Raw genomic sequence first — 23421 nt, 5'->3', positions numbered from 1 at the left:
GAGTCTGTGAACCCCGTCTCGCGTTTGAGATAGGATCCCCCCTAAATTCACCACTTTATATTGTTACTTGTATCTAATTCCGAAGAAAACCTTTTCAAGTGTGTAAAGGAGACTGTTTCTGTTCAACCCATTACATCGCGGCACGAGTCAATGTCTCACCCAGGCCCATTTAATTTCTGCTGTCCTTCATATATTACCTTCTACTTCCGTTATTTTCCTGATATCTTTATTTAGAATATGGTCTCTCAAAGAGATTTGGCCCTGATAAAAAGATATGGCCATTTTAAGTTTTCATAATGAGCTGTGCCTCCCCTGAAACAACAAAATTACCTTCAGAATAACTAGCTAAATCTGTGACATATTACACATCTGTGGATCTTTTAAACATAGTTGTATTCAGCCAAAGTACGCAATTTTTCAAATTTCACAGATACTTTTTAATTTTTGAACATCAAATTACTGGAAAACGGCGCATTATACGAGAAAATATGATGAAGAATACTCTTATTTCAAAAAACGTTCAAATATTCACTAGATAGCGTCTACCTTAGTTTTAAGAGTTAGGTTTGAAGCAAATCTCAGATGGGTGGGATTTTCGTCGATTTTTATTCCCCATTTCACCCATTTTGTGCTTTATACGTCTTCTAGTGTAAGGGTGAAAAATTTTGGGGAGATCATGTCGTATATTGTCTAACTCTTCTTTTAATTCTAATTTTTTCAGTAACTAGATTTTCTGCTATATTTATTTGGATGGTAGCTTTGTTATATAAGTATATTTGCTTGAGGAGATCTCTATATCTGGACCTGGAGTCTATCCTTGCATTATCCATTCCTTGAAAGATTCCCACCATTCTACTAAATCACACCAATCAAACGCTTTTTGTTATAGTAAGCAAAGGTTAAGTGAAGGGGTACATTGTATTCGTTTCATTTTTCTGTAAGTCTGGAGATGGATATCGTGCTGTATCCTTTGCAAAGACCTGGCTGTTCGACTGGCTGATTGTCGAACTTATTTGATAATCTATTAATGATTACCTTCATTAGGAGTTTACAGGGATGAGTAAGAAATTGGGTGGCAGTTATCTAGATTCAGTTTATCTTCTTTCTTGTGAATAAGGGTGACCTGTGCTTTTTGCCATGTGTGTTGTACACATTTATTCATCAGAATTTTAACTGCTTCGCTTCGAGAGTTACTCTACCTCCGATTCCTATAACTTCCTTTGTGATTTATCTAGCCCTGGAGTTCTGCCGACAGGGCTTTTACGATTTCCGGTATTTCTCGAAACCGTCACAGAAACTCTTTCAACACTAAATGATTCAATAACATAATTGAAAATTACTGAATACCGAATAAAATTGTGTTTTATAAAATTTTGGCAACTGCGTTGTCTGAAAATTAAGATTTAACAAGGTTTATTGAGTATTAAAATGCGTATGAGGAATAACAAGTTTCTTTTAGTTTTTCTCCTTATCTCGAATATCATATCAAATACCTATAAGGAATTTTGATACACAGGGTGTATTTTTTGGTTCAATTCCATTCATCAGCTATCCTAAGCCGGAGCTGAAAACAAAATCAGTTACTTCGTCAGTATAAACTAGTTGTTGCGGATGAAAAATGTCCCCAATCAATATCATCAAAATATATAGGGTGGTTCGAAAGTTATGGGTAATTGAATAAATTGGCAAAATCAATTATATACTCTGTCTGATCATAAAGGGATATAGACCTTTAAATTATTCTGACTCACCCCAGAGTCTTCTATCTACCCTTAGCTTTCGCCCATTTATCAATTAATTAATTATTAACGATATAAGTATCGTAAAGCTGAATGGACTTTAACGATATGCAAAAAACACGAAACGCACAGAATTAATAAATCGGTAGAGTGGCGAAATGAGAAATAGATTATTCAAGGAAACGAAAATCAAAAGCAAAATAATGTTTCTTGGAAACATAAGCACTGGAAAGTTCTAGGTAGGTATTGATCTTTCAGATGACGAGTCATTTATTGCTGGTTGCAAAAATTTCACAAAAGTTATTAGGGGCAAAGATTAATTCCTTGCGATAACAATAGTCAAAAGGTCAAGTTAACCCTGGCAGTTCTACCAAAGCTTTCTAAAAAGGGCTGTGGTTCTACCCTGCGGCAAAAAGTTAGATATTCCCTCTACCTCCTTTGTCACGAGCGTATACCTTCTTTGCGAAAGTTTATGGCACTGTGGTCATTCAATCGAAAAGTCGTCATGTATTGAATTGTTTCTAAAGAAATTATTCCCTTAATGAAGATTTCAAAAATTCTGTATCTAGTGTGGAACAGATTTTTTCTGAGAATTTCTATTGAAGAAAATTTCATATAACTCCGGAACTTTATTCGACCAGATGTGTGTTCAGCACTTCAATCTAGGACATTCCAGTTGTGATTCAGAAATAATCAATTGAAATTGATGTATTTCCGAAAACATCAAATGTAATTCGGATTAGTCAATTCGATTTCAGTAATGACCATTTGAAATTAATTCAGTGTAGTCACATTTATTTCAGAAAAAAAACAATTAAATTCTAACAGATAATTCTGACGATGAAAAAGATTCAGAATTTTCAGGAGAATGATTAATCTGATTTACGATTGATCGTTTCTGAAATTGAATTGATTACCGGTAGATTCGGGTGATTTGGGACAGTCCTGTAACTTGGGACAATTATACCCCCCTTGCAGATTTCTTTGTTTCTTATACCATTTATGAGTGAAGGGACAAACTCAGAAGATTGTGTAGCGTCATTTCGGTTAGTTTAACAATTAATTCCTGTTGATTTTGCCGTGACCAGAGCATTTGAATTTACAGTAAAAATTAACGAATTCAGGAGAGTAAAAGCGCGTTTTTTATGGCCCTTATACTGTCTAGTGTGTTTCACTTTGTGCATGTGTAATTTTTTTTCTGGATACGTATTGGGATATTAGATCTGTCATGAAACAAGGTTGTTTACAAATCAATCGGCAACACGGATCTCATTCATTTATTTTGTTGTTTCATAGGGTGACTTGGGACAATGCCGAATAGATACAAGCAGCGCATTGGCAGCAGGATATATACAGATTTTTCGCAGGATATTATTATTTACGTTATTTCCACAAAGAAAACACCAAAGAATTAAATAAATCAAAGTTCCCTTGTTTTGTTTAGTTTTTTCTTACATTTGAGTTGCAATATATTTACTTTCGCTGTAATAGAGGTTGATTATTCAATTTCCTTACCGAATTTCAACTATATAATCACAAATTCTAATTTTTCAAAACTATACACCGTCCCAAGTCACCTATGTCATTCGAGAGTTGAGAAATCAATAGATTTTAATTTATGTCCCAAGCCTCCCAAATCGGTGGGTGACTTGGGTCAGATATATTTTATTTTTTTTTCAAAATTTATATCCCAATTCTAAAGCATGGTTTATCTCTAATCAATAGTCTGAGTCATTAAGCATATTCGAACCTCTTTTTCAGATGAAAATAGGTCACCGTTTTGAAAATATAACAAGTTAAATTCAACAATCGTCCCAAGTCACCCGAATCTGCGGTGATCTGAATTACATTCGATGTTTTCTAAAATAAATGTGACTAAACTAAATTTCAAATATAATGATTTATGAAATAAACTAATCTCAAATTCAATCGATCATTTCTGAATTTGTACAAATGGAAATGGTGTATAGGTATAAGTAGGTACTGAAAACTTGAAGTCTAGCTCGTTTTCACAAGATGGTATAGTGTTTTTACGTTGGCTGTTTTCTATTTGAACTATGCTAATTACAAAAATGTCAAAAATTTAGGTAGATAACTGATGATTAATTTAAGACATTGAAGAATCTATTATTGATTATCCTTCATTTCTTCTGAAAATCGTCTACACTCCACTAACATCGATTGAAAGTATCTATAGAGACGTTTCTCGATAGATCGATTCTTGAATCGGGCATCCCTGGTCATAGATTATTTCACAATACTATATTATTAGTGTTTTATCTAAGTAGTCTGTTTCTTGTAGGTACTATTTTTTATGACCAGTATTTCTTACTGCATTGAAGCATTTGTTTCGAAAGTTCTTTCTTTATAATGACTGGGCACTCTGGCTTTTAACAATAGCCCTAACAATAATTTTACAAGAGAGCAAAACCTCTGGAAGAAGTATCAGGTAAGGAAGAAAAAGAAAAATAAACGAAAGAAAAAGAAAGTTCCTCAGAATTTATGGTCAAAAGCAGTACCTGAGAGTACCCTATAGAACAGATATTAGTGTTCTGTGTAGTACCCAGTGTTGACTAAGTCCTAGTGTTGCTGTTGATTCAGTCAGTAAGTTCTTCAGTCAGTGTTCAACTTCGTTCTCTGTGGTGTTGTTCGGGGGTGTCCAGTTAGTTGTAGTCGGTCGAGTATATTGAAATTCAAAAACTATCTCTTTAATTTTGTGAGGAATAAGTACCTGGTTAGATTGTTATTAAAATGGAGGAAGAACGAAGAATCCTTAAGTCGATGCTTTTGAAAAAAAGTAAATACATTAGATATTTTGACATGAGAGTGCTAGACGAGATTGTGCGTTCAATGACCAAAATTAAATATGCCGCTAACAGTACGATCATGAGTCCATCGCAAGCAGCGAACTACTTGTACGTTTTCGCTGAAGGAAAAATTATAGTGAAGGCAGAACTGAAGTACACTTTTAAAATGCCGCCTTGGTCGGTATATGGCGAACAAGAAATGTTGTTCAGAAAAACTAGACTGGCATCAGCTGAAGGTAAATATGTATTATTTTTTATGATCGTTTGTAAATAATATTGAAGAAACAAAACAACACGAAAAACGTAATTCCTAGCTTTATACATTATTTTTATCAGAGAGAAAACATCAAAAGGTTCTTGATGATGATGATTTTTTATAACGCACCTTATCCGAACCTCGAAATCGCTAACAGGGATGTCAGGAGCGCTTGTCGATAACTTGTCATTATCCTAATACCTACTCTCATTGATTCAATATTTAAACAACATTATTCTTCTTCAAAGATGTTTTATAACGATATGACAAAGAAAAAATTTTTCACTGCTTTCTAGGTTTGAAAAATGCCTCTCTCAGAAATATTGAATAACATACATTTTCATTCTGCGTGGCCATATATGAAGCAAATATATTACAATAGCTTTGATCAAAGATTATAGAGTTACTCTATAATCTTTGGCTTTGATATGAAGGATATTGGACCACGTGGGTATGGACCAATCAGAAGTCAAGACCTTGAGAGTTAGGAGTTTCTATTGGTTTATTGTCACGTGTCCGTCACGGATATGCATTACCGATACAGTAGTATGAAAACTGTAAAATAACGAAAGATGAAAATGAAATATTCAGACATTGCAGTCTGAATTCTATTCTCCATCGTTGCGAACATTTTCAATAATAACTCATTAATATATATACTCACATATTATTGTATTATTATTATAAAATTTTTCATCCTCATATTTTGCTTTCAGTTTCTGCTGAATTTATTTTCTGTTAGTTTTTAATTAGTATTCTGGAATTTTCTCTTTCATTCATCAACAAATATTAGTATTACTTAGTGCATCTTTTTTCTAGTAAAAAAAATTTTCTTTCCCACATTGCCTTTATCCAAAAAAAGTATTTCATTTTTATTTTTTATTAACAGATATTTGATCTAGAAATTTGAATACCTATGAAAGTTAATGTCGAATGAAATATAGGGGGTTCCATTTAAAAAATGTAACTTTCTATTGCCATACTCTGTACACAAATGAGCCGTATTGTATTGAAGATTAATTTTGTAGAACAAATTTCACTTGAAATTTTTTTCGTTAGCTAATATAGATTCGCATGTAAGGTAAACAGGGTCATTTTCTGGCGGACACCCTGTACCTACATATTGTCTAACTTACAACTTACAACCTTTGTCATAATGAGGGTACACAGGGTGAGTCTTCGACTCGTACAAATATTTTATCAGTATATTCTTTAGGTCAAAAGAAGCACTTTTTTTCTTTACAATTTTTTCCGAATCGCCCTGATAAAAAGATATAGCCATTTTAAGTTTTCATAATAAGCTATGCCAACCCTGGAGAAACAAAATTACCTTGAGAATAACTAGCTTAATCTAGGACATTGCACATCAGTGGATCTTCAAACAGAGTTGTATTCAGCTAAAGTACCCAATTTTTTTATAGCGTCCAACTTAGTTTAAAGAGTTGGGTTCTTTGAATTTTTTTGTATTTTTATTGTACGTTATGGTCATAATGAGAAAACTGGAAGAAGTGGGTGATATTTTGCATTCGAAAAAGAGTCATTAAATAAATGAAAAACTATATTCCTAAATGATAAAACCGTTCGATAAAACTAAAAATAAAATATTCTTATGGTTTTTCAATATCCTGTATTTTTTAAACCGAAAAATTTCGAAAAAATTGTAAAGGACAATCTTTTGATCTCAGGAACCTAATGCTAAAATATTTGTACGAGTCAAAGACTCACTTATATCGTATATTAGACTAGGTATATTTTATAGTGATATATTGTATGATATACAGGGTGACAATGTGAAAACTTGCCAGTGCAATTATGTCACGACAAGGATGATTTAAGAGAAAATGCCGGAACAGGTCCATTTTTATTCGGAGGGGGACATATTTTGAGCAGAATTGTAAGCCGAAGTCTCCTGAAACCTAGGTGTAGGGGCTGTCACCCCTAAATTCTTCATAGGGAATAGAGGGTGAGCTATACCTCAATTGAAAGATCATTTGTCACTCTACATGAATACTATGGTTCAAATTTTTATTTATTTTCATTCGGAGGGACACATGTTCCTAGCAGAATTGTAAGCCAAAATCTCCTCAATCATAGGTGTTGGGGTTGTCACCACTTAATTCTTAATAGGGAGTAGAGGGTGAGCTATACCTCAATTAGAAAACAATAGTGTTATGTAGAGGGACATATTGCCTTCCAATTGAGGTTCAGCTCACTCTCTATTCCCTATGGAGAATTTAGGGGTGATAGCCCCTACACCTAGGTTTCAGGAGATTCCAGCTTACAATTTTGCTCAAAATATGTCCCCCTCCGAATAAAAATTGACCTGTTACGGCTTTTTCTATGAAAATATCCTTGTCGCGACATAATTGGACTGGCAAGTTTTTAAATTGTCACCCTGTAGTGGTTTACATTTGAAAGATGTTCCCCCTCGTGAACAAAAATGACCAGTTGCCAAACAATACCCATATACTCAAAGATTATAGAGTAAGTCTCTAATCTTTGCATATACCCTTTTCAGTGTTACACACTGTATACATATTCATTTATTTCCCCAGCGCTAACAGATTCTACAGTGTGGCGGCTTAGCAGAGACGAATTCAAGGATATTATGAGACGAACCTGCCCTGTGAATGAAATTCCAGAATTCTTGAGGACAGTAGATATTTTCAGGAATTACCCAGACGATTTGTTGAGTAGAATCCAGAAGGAATTACAGGTAGAATTCATTGAAACCGACGAATTTGTTCCAGTCAAACCCGATACTTTATACGTGGTTTCTAGCGGACTTTTGAGAACTACTTGTGGTGATACAGGTGAGTGACACGACACGAAATTTCGAATTCGGGAATTTTACCCTAAATAATAAGTGGATAGAACACATATCTACAATCCTTCATGCTTGAAATCATTCGGTGGAGTTCTGAGCAGAATACTAAGTTAGGATAATGTATCGAAACATAAATCTAAATATTAATCAGGTACTCAATTTTTTTTATTTTAAGTGAGACACTCTGTATACTTCTGCAAATTTTAAAGCACCTTGCTATATCGAATTCGAACATGTACCTTCTATATGTTTAGTGGAAATGATTCGAAAAAATGAGAAATAAATCACTTTACAGTTACATAAATAATTGGTAAATCTGTTTACTGTAAACCAGTGATCCATCAATATACAGCAGTGGTACCCAACTAGTGGTCCGTGGACCACCAGTGGTCCGCAAAAGCCAGAATATGGTCCGCAAACTTAGAACATGGTACTTAGTTCGAAGTCCGCAAATGATTTACAGTTTTTTATTTAAGATTTAACTGCTACTCTCAGACCAAACTGTTTAATAGATGGCGTTAGTGAATAGAATCAGTAGTACAGTCAATACAAACTTGCTGAAAAATTTGAGAACATCGCAAATATTTTTGATGATAACCTTCGAGATTTTATTTGCAAACTTTAATTGTGATTATACGTGAAAATTTCCAAAAAGATGGAATCAATTAAATAATTGTCAAGATCGAACGGTTGCATCGAGCTCTATAAAATTTTCAGATTTTTTACTAGAAGAGTTGCTCTTTCAGAATATGTATCACATTTCCATCTACGGTTATTGTTATTGATAGATAATCCAATCGAAAGGTGACTGTCGAAAAATTTCCAAAAAGATGGAATCAATTAAATGATCGTCAAGACAGAACGGTTGCATCGAGCTCCATAAAATTTTCAGATTTTTTACTAGAAGAGTTGCTCTTTCAGAATATGTATCACATTTCCATCTACGGTTATTGTTATTGAGAGATAATCCAATCGAAAGGTGACTGTCGAAAAATTTCAAAAAGATGGAATCAATTAAATGATCGTCAAGACCGAATGGTTGCATCGAGCTCTATAAAATTTTCAGATTTATAACAGGTGGTCTCTGCTAACAAGAGAAATATAAAAGAGGTCCCTGCTAAGAAAAAAGGTTGGGAACCCCTGATATACAGAAAAGAATAGTTGCGAAAAAATTCAAGGAGTGATGATTCCTTGTCAAATAATACTGTGGGTCTTTTATACAACCTTTTTCTTACCGGCCTCTTCCTAGATACAAATCATAGCAATTATTCGGCATGAGTGTACAGGGTGGCCAAAATTCGTTGTCCACTGAGATCACATTTCCTAGCTTTCCTAGCTCTATTTCAGAGAAACAAAAAATGGCGAAAACCGTAGCCTCCTAAGATTTTGACGATTTCGAAAAGTTCTCATAACTTTTTTCTCTTTGAAGTAACAGTTCCGAAACTTATTGAACTTTTTTTACGTAGAATCCATTGACGAGCTCAAAATATGTTTTCATTTCGAATCATTGAGCGAACTTTCGTTTTTTTAAATGCAAACCTTCATTGAATTTGATATTTTTGAATTGGAAAAAAATTCTTTTGTCAGTAGATTCTACGTATAAAAGTTCCTGAGGAGGTTCAAGTTTCAGATCTGTAACTTCAAAGACAAAAAAGTTATGAGAACTTTTCGAAATCGTCAAAATCTCATTTTTTGCTAATAACTCAAAAACGAAGAATCGTAGAAGGCTACGGTTTTCACAATTCTTTGTTTCTCTGAAAAAGATCTCGATGGGTGTCATCTGTTTTGTTTTACCTCTTATAGTTCTCGAGACCCCTTCAGTGGACAACGAATTTTGCCCACCCTGTACATTCTTTAACGAACTGTAACTGTGATTCATTTCTAGTTTTTTCAAATTGAAATACTAAATAACATAGATAGATAGATTCTTTATTTAGTAAAAATTACTAGATACAGCTTCAATATAATAAAACTAACAATAATAATTCAAAAATAGTACTCCCTCACATATGATACCAACAGTTTCCTGAATGTTACATATTATTATTTGTTACAATTCTTTAACATATCAGGCAATTCATTATAGCTTCATTAAAAATTTGCAATAATAAACGGATAAAGAAAGTTGAGGGTATATCTGGTGAAACCTAGAAACCCTGAAGTACTTCATGAATATCTTCTTTTTTGTGAGATTTTCATTTAGATCCATACTTCATCTTAACCGTGAATAGTGAATAATAAAACTTTCATTTTTAGTTTCGAACTGTTTCAACTAGCTCGGTTCCTAATCTCTCAAATTGTAATATATCAATCTTTACAGGTGCTGATGAAGGACGTATCGTCAGAGTGCTGAAAAGAGGCGATCACTTCGAAGAAGGGTCGTCCAACGGCTTGCTCCCCTTTTTCCCCGGAGTAGAACTTCTGCTCCTCAACAAAGAGATCCTGCGTCAAATTGGATTTGAGGGCGCACCCTTCCCAGTTCAGGATGAAGAGGAAATATCTGCTGATAGGGGTGAGGATATGTTAACGATTTCAATATGTAAACGTTTATTCCCAAAGTGGGCTATATCCTAACTTTCATCGATCAACAAACACACAATTTTTGCATTTATTGAACATTAAATGACATTAGTCAAAATCAAATATAGCCTTCTTAGCTCAGGAATGACGTTGCTATTTACTGGTGAAAGAATTTTATAATAAAAGTGTAGATTAGTACTATAGATATATCGTGGCATGAAATTTAAATTTCCCTTTTCCTTTCTTAACCCTCAAAATTGAGGAAAGTGAAGAGTTCAAATGAATCGGGTAGTCCATTTTTTGTTTATGGTCAAAAACAATGCATGAGGACACTTAGTCCAAATCAAATATTGGCAAATAATATAGAACTCGACATTTTTTTTTCAGAATTCAGCAGTATTTCCCTGAACGACCTATCCGTCGTAGGTACCTTAGGGGCTGGCGGATATGGAAGGGTGGAGCTGGTCACATGCACCAGAAAACCGGGCGCCAGCTTCGCCCTCAAAAAAATCCAAAAGGCGCGGGTGGTGCAGAAGGCTTATCACGGTCACGTGATAAGCGAAAAAGAGATATTGTTGAGGGCAAACAGCCCCTTCATAACCAGGTAAATATTATATAATAATAATACTTAATAAAAATATTATAAATTCAAAAATAGACCTGTATAACTATATAAAGCCTAATGAAAGACATTCTGAACAGTTTTCGTAAAACTATTATAGTTTTTTAAAGATTCATTTTGAATCATGAAACTTTTTTCTGCGGAAAGAAACAAAAAAGTTACATAGAGGGGGCATTTATGATCAATCACCAAATCACCCTGTAATAATAATAATTTGCAGTCTGGATATTTCCACCAAGACAAGACTTTATTTCCATAACAAAAGTACCAAGATTGAAAAATAGGGACTGCAAGATTTGTGGAAAATTGCATTAATTTAATCATTTTTCAATTCAAAAAGTTCAATTGTCCACGAAAATTTAAATATGAATAAAAGAAGAGCATGAACGAATAATTTGAAATGAAGAAGAAATTGATTTTCTTGATTTTTTCAGATGCTACTCTACCTATCGTGACGATAGGCATGTGTACCTTTTGTTGGAGGCATGTCTCGGCGGAGATCTGTTGAGAGTCCTGAATAGATATAGATATCTAGAGGAAGACGTAGCCCAGTTTGTAACTGGATGTGTGGTGGAGGCGTTAGACTACCTCCACCGAAGCCACATCGTTTACAGGTAAATAAGAAACAGATTGATTCTTGATAAAACTCATTCGCAACACAAAGAATGCAAAGAAACTTTCGTATGAAATTTTCCAGTTTAGATTGAATACTGCGACGTTAGTGTTCAACGATCTTTGAACTGATTCTACCTCACAGTTTATGGGCTGTGAGGATCTTAATGAAATAGCCGTATAATATATTTGATACCATATACTTAGGGCCTTGAAACGATACAGTAAAAATAGAGAAATCGAAAAAGACTGAGAGCCAGAACATCTCTTAAAAACGAAATTAAAAGTTGAATTGAAAATTATTAGAACACTGATATAAAAGAATGGAAATATAAGTATTTATTGAAAATCAATTAAAATGTTTTTTGAATTGTTGTATTTTTCTTTTGCATGAATACTTTTTTCGGATATTGTTATTCATATTTTTGTTTTGTTTATGTTAAAGAAATGCGTTAAAGACTCTTTTCAGGTCTTTATCAATAAAGATCAAATTGACTGTTATTCTTTAACTATATCGTTTCAGAGCCATGGGTAAGGTATTAAATTTATCAAAATCGGCATTCCCTTAAAAAATTTTCCTTAAATTTATAAACCCTTTTCACTAATGAACTGTGAAGTAGAAGGAAATACTCAATGTATTTCGTAGGAACTATATATAGAAGATTATAAAAATTTCAAAGAAAAAGAGGAAATGCATTATTACATTTTGAGATATTCAAAAAATAGAAAACCAACTATAATGTGAAACCCAGCACTCCTAGATTCAAGCTGGGTGCTGCTTTGTACTGATTTTTTTTAATTCCATACAATTCTCAATATATTTCACAAAATGTAGAAATGGCCGAAATAAATTGTACATACTGAGTTTTGCCGTTCTAGAATTTGTGAAAATCTGTTGAATTTCCCGGAAAATCAGAAACTATCAATCTACGACATCATTAAGCAGAGTTAACAATCTTAAAATCATAGTTTGATAACATAACTGCCCATTTGCGAAATCTATTAGATGAATATTGTGATAGTTGTACTCCCTGTAGTGACATTGCTCAGTCACGTGGGTTTTCCGTCCACTATACTGACACTTATTGACGTGGCCTTGAATTGGTTTCTTCCATGATTCCCTGGATTGTGCTTTTCTTTGTTACGTACGCATCTCCACATTTTTTCTGTCCAATATGGTGAGATCCGGTTCCATTTTGACTTTTGAAGGGGACGCCGACCAAAAGCCGCCATTTTTGATGATGGCATGTGACGTCAGAAAATGTCGAAGTTTGTGGTTCCTTGAAATCCTAGACCTTACTTCACCCTTGGAGAATCCGATAGCGAATCGATCTCTTATCATCATCAGGACTATACTTCTTGATCATGCTGCCCATTCTTTGGAAGTTCCACACTTCCATTGATTCCATGAGGGCAGCAAAAAACTTGTCTGTGGCCACAAAAAAATGTTTCTGGAGTTTCGGAGTGTTCATCCAAGAGAACGTTTTATTCAACGTATTTTCTTCTGGTGGTAACGGCACACAAAGATTATAGATTGAAAATTCAAAAGGATGGCTCACTTTTTCCCATTGTTCTTGATTTCGTTCATTGTCTAATCTTCGTTTGTACCCATATTTTTCAATCGAATACGTGTCACTTTTAACTTCATGTATATTGTCCGTAATAAGAATTATTTTGTGGATCACTCATTTTGGATATTCTAATGAATATGCATAACATTTTAATAATGAAACTTCTTTACCCAAACGCATTCAATTTGGTACTGAATTCCTGAATATTACGTGCATATGGTACAGTACATTTCTGATAAGGCATACAACGTATGGCTGCAACAGATATACACATATTTATCGATATTTCAGCGAAAATAATCTATATATAATATAAATAATATAATATATATATATATAAACTACTGTAATATATTGTACTAACGCACAGTTCTGTTTTTTTTCTCAAAAATAAGCGATAAATTAAGTGCTTCGCTTTTGTTTACTTGTGCCGCAAATATTTACACGAAAATTCGTAGGATTTTCCGGGAAATTGCGAATTTGAATGAAAAGTTACACCAAAACATGTCCACTTGTCTCAATGGAAGCATATTAAAAAAATTGTGCCTACACGTTTTGCTTCTGAGATTTACAGAAAAATATTTTTAATTCTACGAAAAATAAATATTTTAGAAAAAAGTTGTCGCATCGCTCTCTCTTTTTCTTAGTGAAGAAATTAGAACGTTTTATTTAATAACAATTTCAAACAAGTAGTTATACATGTAGCATATATTTTTTCAACAATATGGATAAGAAAAATTGAAATTGCTGCGCCTTTTCTTTCCTAAATTCGTTTTTCCTGGAAACAAGAGGGTTGAAACCCACTTTTGCGATAAGTGTCGGCACATTTCACAAATTCTGTGTAATATCTTTGGAAGAATATGGAAAAATATCGAAGTCACAAAGCAGAAAAAATACATGATTCAACAAGAAAAAAATGTTGAAAAGTGCTGGTCCCATTATTTCACGCTCATCAATACAATGAATAGGGATGAAATGAATTTCTACAATTTTGATTTTTTTTTTCAGGGACTTGAAACCTGAGAACCTTGTGGTTGACAGAAAGGGCTACGTCAAACTCACTGATTTCGGACTCTCAAAGCAGCTCGGTTATACAGGAAGATCGTTCAGTTACTGTGGAACCGCCGAGTACTTCTCTCCAGAAATGGTACTCAACTTGGGTCACGATAGAGGGGTAGACTACTGGTCCTTAGGGGTAATGGTCTACGAACTGCTCTGTGGGGAGTAAGTATTCAAATTCTCAAAAACTCTCGAAACACACACACAAACAACAACTTTTCATCTCCGGAAATAAATGATGAAAATACAAGGTGAATCTTTGGCTTGTACAGGGTGGGCAAAATTCGTTGTCTACTGAGGGGATCTCGAGAACTATAGCAGCTAGAAGACACCGGATGACACATTTTCGAGCTCTTTTTCAAAGAAACAAAGAATAGTGAAAATCGTAGCCTCCTACGATTCTTCGTTTTGGAGTTATGTAGTAGCAAAAAATGAGATTTTGACGATTTCGAAAAGTTCTCATAACCTTTTTGTCTTTAAAGTTGCAGATTTGAAACTTGAACCTTCTACAGGCACTTTCTACGTGTAGAATCCACTGACGAGCCCAAAATATTTTTTCATTTCGAATCTTTAGGCGAACTTTTTTTTTTGCATTTTTTTAAATGCAAACTTTTATTGAATTTGTTATTTTTCAATTAGAAAAAAAAACCTTTTATCTGTAGGTTCTACGTGTAAAAGTGCCTAAGAAGGTTCAAGTTTCAGATCTCTAACTGAAAAGCCAAAAAAGTTATGAGAACTTTTCGAAATCGTCAAAATATCATTTTTCAGTTTCAGAGGTCTAGACTTACACTCTTTTCCCTTACCATTTTTACCGATTCGGCCTTAACAAAAAGATATAGCTATTTTAAGATTTCATAATGCGCTATGTCACCATTGGAAAAACTAAATTTCCTTCAAGCTATGACAAGAAAACATTTGTGAATCTTTTAAACAGAGTTGCATTCAGCCAAAGCATCCATGCAGATTTCACAGATATTTTTTATTTTTGATCATCAAATCACTCGAAAACTTATACTTTCATCTTCCAAAACAAATATTCATTAGTGAGCGTTTAACTCACTTTTAAAGAGTTGGGTTCTTTTCGTTTGGATTTCAGGTATCTTTATGGTTTATGGTATGTAATGGTCATAATGAAGAAACTGTGAAATTTCTTGTCCGGGAAAGGAGCCTGATTGATAAACTATATTTTAAAAATCCTTTAATTTATAGAATCATTCCTGAGATATAACTCGAAACTGATGAAATGGATTTTCAACAATCTATGTCTTTTCAACCTTATCGAATCTTCGACAAGTCAAAGATTCATCCTGTATATTGAAGAATGAAGTTGTAGTCTGTACTATCACTCTCTGACTCTACCTATTCGTTTTTTAGCTTGCCGTTCAGCTCTGACGATATACTCAAAGTCTTCGAAAGCATTTTGGAGGGAATTGATGATGTTTATTTCTCCGTTCTCATCAGAGAACTTGATGCTGAAGATTTGGTGAGAAAACTATGTAGGAGGAAACCGGATCACAGGATTGGGTATAAAAATATAGACCAGATCAGACAACACAAGTAAGTAACCCCTAGCTATGTTTAATACTATACCTACATATGTTACTAATAAGTGTATTAGGGAGATATGAGAACGACCGGTAACAGGTTTTCCAATTTAGTTTTATTTAGAAAGTCGGCATTTTCGGCAGCTAGCTCTGATACCGAAAATATCAATTTCTAGACGGCTGCAGTTTTTTTTAATTACCCGATTATTCATACCAGCAAGAATTTATTATCAATCACTGCTTAGACGTTTTTCTTTCTCCACGTATTTAAATCACAATTTGAGATAAGTATCTGATAATAACTTATTTATTTTGTACAGGTGGTTCGAGGAATTTGACTGGGCTGCACTCAGATCCCGGATTATGCCCGCACCAAGAATCCTAGTGCCACTACTGAGAGACTCTTCGGATTTATCTCATTTCGACACTGTCGATTTGGAGGAGGTACAACCATCGACTGAAACCAGCAATTGGGACATGGATTTTTGAGAATATATTATAGTAGAAATTGTAAATAATATAAAGTCGTTATCGGGAACCTTTATTGTAAATAATATTCCCTGTAAATATTGTAAATAATTTTGAGTGTAAATATTGTAAATAATTTTCAGTGTAAATATTGTGCATAATTATATTAATGTATTTTTATTTATAAAAATAGATGAAAATATTGAAAGACACACTTATTTTTTTTTTCATTTCTAAGGCAGCAAATGACGAAGGGAATAGGTCATGTCAAACGTCATATTAAGCTCAGAGTTGAAGTCCACATGACGCCTAATTCATAGGCAACGTCCTACCTATCTAGACGTTTAATTGACGGTCAAATTGAAATATCATTTTGAGATACGCGTGTCGAGAGTTCACTTTCGAAAAATGCAGAAAAATATGGGGGTCCCTATTACTAGTGGAGTTATCCTTTCAGAATATGTACTAGTAAGCGTAAATTCGCCTTTACAGGCTTATTCGCCTTCTCGGGCAAATCACCTCTTCCCACCGGTTGGGGTGGGGGGAGTATTACCCCCTTTATGATCCCCTTTGATGTAAAACACGCCGCTCTGTTTAAATTTTTTTTGATCATCGATCGTCACATAGATGACACTTATGCTTTGCACATAGATGACACTTGTGCTTCGTCCCAAAGATGACACTTGTGCACAGATTACAGAGCACTTGTGCTCACAGAACACACCCATTGACTTACCACGGCCTTCTAAAGACAAAAGGGGTTTAGAAGGCCGTGGACTTACTTTATGCTTGTGCTTTGTCTCACAGATGACACTTGTGATTCGACCATAGACCTAATAATGCATATTTTATTCAAAGCTATTATTTAAGTGTAATATCTTTGATTTTATTAGGTCTATGGATTCGACTGATGTTAGATAGTTTTCCTTTCACAGCGAATGGCAAAATGAAATTGGGAAATGTCAAATATTCCGCCTTTTCCTTACGCAATTTTCGGGTATATGATGGTCGTAAAAGTGGGCAAGAGTATAATCACCTGTTAATTTGGTCCTTCGTGACGAAACATAGCCTATCCCTGGTTTCCCATAGGGTTTCGTACGATCTCCTTAGGGTGGGTAATCCGAAATTATTTTAGGCGACTTCTCGGGCTTCGATCGTTCGATACCTCTACGGAAAGGGTGTTTCTTGGACTCCAAAGATTATATATATTAACCTAACTCTAAAATCTCGGAAACAAAGATTAGAAATATTTGCTCGGAAACTCGTCGAGAAGGTCGATAAAGAAGAAGAAAAGCACAAGAGCAATGAAATTTTTTTAAATGTTCTATGAAATAACCTTTCTAACCTCAGCTAACCTAACCTAACCTTACTTTTCTTCTTACTGTCAACTTGAGAGCAGGCAACTAAAAACCTCTGTAATCTCTACTAAGACACTGTTGAAGAGTACATTGAAAGAATTTGTGTGTTTCTGAAGAATGTTAAATATGAAGTGCGAAATATGTGGTATTTCTGATAAAAAATACAGATGTCCAACTTGCCTCATAGTATAGTATGTTTGATTTTGTTTCAATATATCCTACTTTTCTTATTAAATATGTTTATCTTTCAGTTGTTCTAAAAACTGCTTCGGGCAACATAAGTCCAAGTGCATCAAGAAGTCGAGCAATGTATCCGATCCCCAACCTAAAAAAGAAAACATTCCCCCACCAACTGAGAAGGAATCTATATACTGCGAAGTACCTCCAGAAAAATTGGATATGCTACGTGAGTACACACCCATTTCATTAATGCATGAATTAAAAATTGAAAATAACTGTTGTTCTATCGATAAATTTTTCTTATCCCTAATTTTATTTTCAGGTCATTCGAAACCTCTGGCCGATCTACTCCGGAATCCCCATTTAAGGGAGCTTCTTAAATTAATTGACGACTCGCCTGATCCTGAATTGATAATGCACAAAGCTATGCAAGAACCACTCTTCGTTGAATATGTGGATGTATGTATGGAGACAATAAAAATGGAATCTTCGTAAACCATTGCTATATCAGATATACAACCAACCAAAGACCCTTGTATATATGTAAATATAATAAAGATATTTTTGAAATTTTAGAACTGCATTATTTACCAGGAACTTATAATCCCCCTAAACTTATAAATTCTATGGAATATTATAATTGCCAGTTAAAACATAATCCCAAAATAATTCTGTCTTTGTAAAAATGTGAGTAACACCTAGATTATACAGGGTGTCCCAAATCTAGTGAATCAAACGTCACGCCACGATAGAGTATACCAAATATGTACTATTGAATGAAACCAACATTAGTTCAGCGAAAATGTACTGTTTCCAAAATAATTAGATTTTTATGAAAATACCTAAAATTGCCGATTTTCGAACTATTTTTTCAATCACAGGGCCAGTTTGTGATTAAGGATGGCGACTTCAGCCTAGATTATTGTATTATCACCCCCAATTGAAATTATTCTGAGTAGTAATCGGAAAGCTCAGTAAATGTAAATAAAAAAAAAATTTTTACAAAATTTTCATATTTCTATAACTCAGAATAATCCCCTCTAGATAATTAAAATTATGTGGAAAAAAAAATTGTTTCAATCTACATTTACTGAGGTTTTTGATTAATTACTCAGAATAATTATAATTAGGGGTGATAATACAATAATCTAGGATCAATATGGATGAGAGACGTTATCCTTAATCACAAATTGGCTCTGTGATTGAAAAAAATAATTCGAAAATCGGCAATTGCAGGTATTTACATAAAATTCTAATTATTATGGAAACTGTACCTTTTTGGCCGAACTAATGTTGGTGTCATTTGATAGTATTTGGTCTACTCTATTGTGGTGTGACGTTTGATTCACTAGTTTTGGAACACTCTGTATATATTAATGATGAATGAATGAATGAATGAAATTAGTGTAAAATTTTATGTAAACCTGGAGTAGTGAATTATTTATTGTCAGTTTGAACCAGCACTCTTTCCTTTAATATTTTTCCTGTTCAGCATAGATAAAAAGATATAGCCATTTGAATTTTCCATAATGAGCTAAGCCTCCCTTGGAAAAACAAAAATTCCTCTAGAATAACAAGCTAAATCATGACACTAAAATTGTGTGGATGTTTCAAACAGAGTGGCATTCAGCCAAAGTAACCAATTAATTAATTAATAAAGTATAACATAGTAAGAGTTGGACTCTTTGAATTTGTAGTATATAGTGGCATTGAGTATTAATCATTATTTTTTGCCCTTTATGTATGCAGATTTTTCGAACAAATTTCATTTCAAGTCATAAAAGAGGAAATGTTTTTTCGCAACAAACCTTGTGATGCACCTATGTCCTATATGAATTATTAGTACTTTTGTTTGGGAGTTCATCCTTGAAGAAAAACTCCACATTTTAATACTCAGAAATAGTAAATTTCTTTTGTTTGGATAACTATATGGTGCGATATCTGGTGTCCATCATTTGGTAACTTGAGTAAGCACTTGCTTGAAGTACCACACTAGTTATGAATTCGAACAAGCTGAACAGATGGTTTCTTTGCTAAAGCTGCAAACCTACAGCAATGTAATTCAAAATTACTTCATGAGCTCACTGTGCAATCGGTCTGTGGTCTGTTATATGCAAAATCTTAAGTATGTATTGTATTTTTTTTTCTTATAATCAGACCGAATGTTTCAGAATGTGAGCTATGAAAAGTTCATATATAACATCTTATCCGTCCTAAATTCCGAAACCATTCTATCTGAAGAAGATAATACACGCGTTGGTTGCGCCGATTCCATTGTGTACAAGCAAAATGCATAGCTTTCTACCTATCAATAGTGAACCCATCTTCATTCAGGTAAAAGATGCTGGACAGTTTCAGCTAGCCGTGCATCGTGCAGACCTACATCGTATACCTCTGTTGAAAGTTGTAAGTAAGGGTACGCCGCGCCAATAGCTCCTCACCATCCGATCACGTGACCCGAGTCTAATTCCATCGCAAGTAGGTTGAAAGCCGAACCACTCGCTTAAGTCAGTCTGAGTGACTTAACTTGTGACGGTATACGCTGCGCGTTTGTTCGGACCACTGTAATGTTTTCGTGTTTATCAGTGACAGTGATATGCAAGTTGGAATCGGAATCGACCAGAAAAACTGTCGGTCTTCTTTGGATGATGGCAAACAGAGCAACGACGAGCTGAGAGCCTCCTTCATCCCGTCGTCGAATCGCAATGCCCTCGGTTTCAGTCTCGACAACGAAAGTAACAGCGATGCTTCCGTCTCTGCTAATCTTAGAAATCCTCCACGGCCCTATCCGTTCAATAAATCGACTTCGTTGGGGAACTTGAGCTTTATAAACGTTGTCGGACTACCACCGTGCCATCCGAGGCAGACGTCCGTACCTTCATCGACAACCTCCAAGAACAAAACGAGTACCATTCACCCGTTTCACGCCAGAAATGCGTCGGAACCTCAAACGACACCTGTTAAGGTCCCTCAACTTCAATTACCTAATAATGTGAACGTTGGAACCAACATCAATCTCGGGGGTACTGCTACGATGACAGCCGTGAAAGCTGAACCAACTTGGAACCACTGCGGTGCCTCCAACAGTACCGATTTCAGATTAAGCTCACCGTCATCCATAGGCCAGAATCTGGGTACTGAAATTTGGAATAAGAACTCCCTCGTGGTACCTGCACGACCGACCGATGGATCTCACATCAATATCAACGATAACGTCAGTAACGTCAACGTCAACTTTTACAGGGCAGTACCAATGAATGTGATGTCTTCAGTACCAACGATCGAGTGTTCGAACAATCAAACCGCAAAAAACGTATCAAACGTGCAGATCATGCCTTTAAGTGGTTCAATAGCTGATAGAAATTCAAGCAGTACCTCGAGTCCGTGTAGAACATCGATAACGAGTTGTCGGGTAACTGTTCAAACCGAACAACCTCCTACACAATTAATCAGTCCATCTACAACTGAAACGGTGTCATCAGTTTATTTGCCGAGCAGAGTTGCACAAAGAACATTCACGTCTACTGAAGCTCAAACCGACGATAGCTCTCTGGGTTACGGAGAATTGAGTAATAACAAAGATAGGAGACGTAGAGAGAGAAGGGAAAGAAGGCACAATCGTCGAACCAACCCTGTACATTCTAGGTCTGTTGGAGAAAACGGAGTTAATAATGGAAACCCTTCAACCCTTCCGGATATCTTAGATAGTCATCTACCTCCCCCGTACACATCACATCCAAACACCCTCCAAAGGAATCAGGTTATGGCGAATCATCAGCCACCCCCTGGGGTCAGGGTGTTGCCGCATTTGGGCATGATTCCGCAGACGGTTATCATGCCACCTCCTCAAATGCTCGGAGGGATGATCCCTCCACAACCTGTTGCCCCCAATATGATACCACACCCTAGGCCAAGGAATGCCCTGCAAAGTTCAGTGTCTAATAGCGGTCTCCCCCATGTGTCTTACCCCCCACCAAACGTTATATCTGGACAAATACCAGTAGTGCAAAATGCTGCCGAAAACAATTCCGGATTTAGGTTTGCTCTGCCTGTCGGACAGTTCAGCAGGTGAGTTAGGGTGTATTTATGGAGTATTAGAATCGATACGATTGGTAGGAAGGAGGATTACTGAAAATTGGAAAAATTTTGATATGGAAATATCAAAGAAACGGGAAATGCCTACAGTGAAATGAGGAACTCTAGAGTCAGATTCTTCTGGGTCCTGTCAGTTTAACAGTTGAGCTAGCAGTAACCATTTTTAAGCTTATATAATGAAAATTGACAGTGGGTTCAAATGAGAGCCTTAAATTATGAGGGGATGATACGATTGGCTTTCAGGTTCTTTTAGCTTAACGTAAAGCTAGCTGAACCCTCGATTTATTCAACAATTGGATAGCAAAACATTTTTCCCTAGGGTGATGTACTTGTTGGTATTAGCCTAATCTAAACTTACCCTCAAATCACTTTTTAGAAATAACTACTCTGCGCGAACAACAGCGGCTTTATTTAATGAACGACATCCTTGAAAAAATGACGATGAAAGAGGTATTAATTACAATATCTTCATTTATTTCTGTGATTTTTATTTTATGATTGATTTATTTATCCTACGATAAAGGCACTTCAGCAACATCAATCAATCACTTATTATAGTTGGGGAGTCGACGATGTTGAGTCGGGATTTACTCGGGCGTCGTGGAGGTCTAGTGGATTTTGAAGATTAGATGGTAAAAGAAAAGGTTCTTTGATGTATGCACTTTCAGCAGTGAGGAAAGCGTCTGCAGGTTTTCAAAGATGTAAAAAAATCGTCAGGTGTACATATTATACTCGAGCGTGTCAGATTAAGATACTGTACATGCCCTACGTGTCTTTGTTAATAAATACATGTTAATCTGTTAGTTTGCGTGGTGGGGCTGACCGTACGGAAGAGTTGAAAATGGTAAAAAAAATTTTTTTTCGAGCGTGTCAGATTTTTAGAGGATATGTTAACTGGACCCGAAGGAAGCTACTTTTCAAGAGACTGACAATTCTGACGTGACGCAAGGTCACAGTGGTCGTTAGAAAATGCAAAAAAATCGTTATTTGTACATACTCGTCAGATTTTCATGCAGATAGTTAATCTCGGTGTTGCAGACGTGTTGACACATTAATCTGACACTTATCAGGGGGGTCTTCTTAATCTGACAGTTTGAAGATGATAACATGTAATTTTTTTGAAATATCTCCTTTCCTGTACCTCTAATAGTTTCTGTATCCATTATGAAAATTGTGCATAATAAAATTCTATACAATTTTCGTCTGAAGCAATTTCACATACTCTTAACCGTTTTCGAGTTAGAGGGCGATGAGTGCGAGGAGTTCAGCCACACATGCGAAGGTCAATGTAGAAACCCAGTCTAATGTACATTCATCGCCATATATCTCAAAAACGTTCAAACGTAGAAAAAATTGCTTCGGACAAAATTTGTAGAGAATGTTATGCTCTACAACTTTTATAATGAATGCGAAAACAATTTGAAGCTCAAGAGAGGAGGTAATTCAAAAACACTCATTTTTGTGAGCTTTATGGCCAATTTTTATTGTTTCGGCTAGCTGAAACTGTCAGATTATATTTTTTCCGTTATTCTTGGATCATTAGCTTCAAAATAAGAAAAAAAACCACCGCACTCGAGAATGTACACGTGACTTTTTTTGCAAGTTTAGAGCGCTCCCACACATTTTATTCACTCTTAAATTGTCAGGTTGAGAGAATATATACTTTTCAACATGTAATTGACCACATATATCTTAATCTGACACGCTCGCGTATGTACAATGATCGTTTTTTTACTATTCTGACAGGCTGTCCTAAACAATTC

The 23421-nt window shown here is 35.1% G+C and overlaps 3 protein-coding genes across 3 annotated transcripts in view; all 3 read left to right on the top strand.

Annotated features, from left to right (window-relative positions):
- The first annotated feature begins 4277 nt into the window (after window positions 1–4277).
- On the top strand, window positions 4278–16237 carry LOC123317286 (cGMP-dependent protein kinase 1-like). Its single transcript, XM_044903732.1, has 8 exons — window positions 4278–4782; window positions 7358–7615; window positions 9950–10141; window positions 10537–10753; window positions 11206–11385; window positions 13963–14178; window positions 15388–15570; window positions 15878–16237. The coding sequence occupies exons 1-8, from the start codon at window positions 4491–4493 to the stop codon at window positions 16044–16046; spliced, it is 1707 nt and encodes a 568-aa protein (XP_044759667.1). The 5' UTR covers window positions 4278–4490; the 3' UTR covers window positions 16047–16237.
- A 1153-nt stretch (window positions 16238–17390) lies between these two features.
- Window positions 17391–18061, top strand: LOC123317246 (zinc finger HIT domain-containing protein 3). Its single transcript, XM_044903679.1, has 3 exons — window positions 17391–17574; window positions 17635–17789; window positions 17886–18061. The coding sequence occupies exons 1-3, from the start codon at window positions 17501–17503 to the stop codon at window positions 18056–18058; spliced, it is 402 nt and encodes a 133-aa protein (XP_044759614.1). The 5' UTR covers window positions 17391–17500; the 3' UTR covers window positions 18059–18061.
- A 1997-nt stretch (window positions 18062–20058) lies between these two features.
- LOC123317464 overlaps window positions 20059–23421 on the top strand; it is a 43847-nt gene continuing 40484 nt past the window's right edge. The window contains exon 1 of the mRNA XM_044904018.1: window positions 20059–21631. Coding sequence (XP_044759953.1) covers window positions 20160–21631 — 1472 coding nt within the window. The 5' untranslated portion in view covers window positions 20059–20159. The remainder of the gene's footprint in view (window positions 21632–23421) is intronic.

The sequence above is a fragment of the Coccinella septempunctata genome, chromosome 7, assembly GCF_907165205.1.
Source record: "Coccinella septempunctata chromosome 7, icCocSept1.1, whole genome shotgun sequence".
Lineage (NCBI taxonomy): Eukaryota > Metazoa > Arthropoda > Insecta > Coleoptera > Coccinellidae > Coccinella > Coccinella septempunctata.
This window is presented reverse-complemented; position numbering and strand designations above follow the sequence as displayed.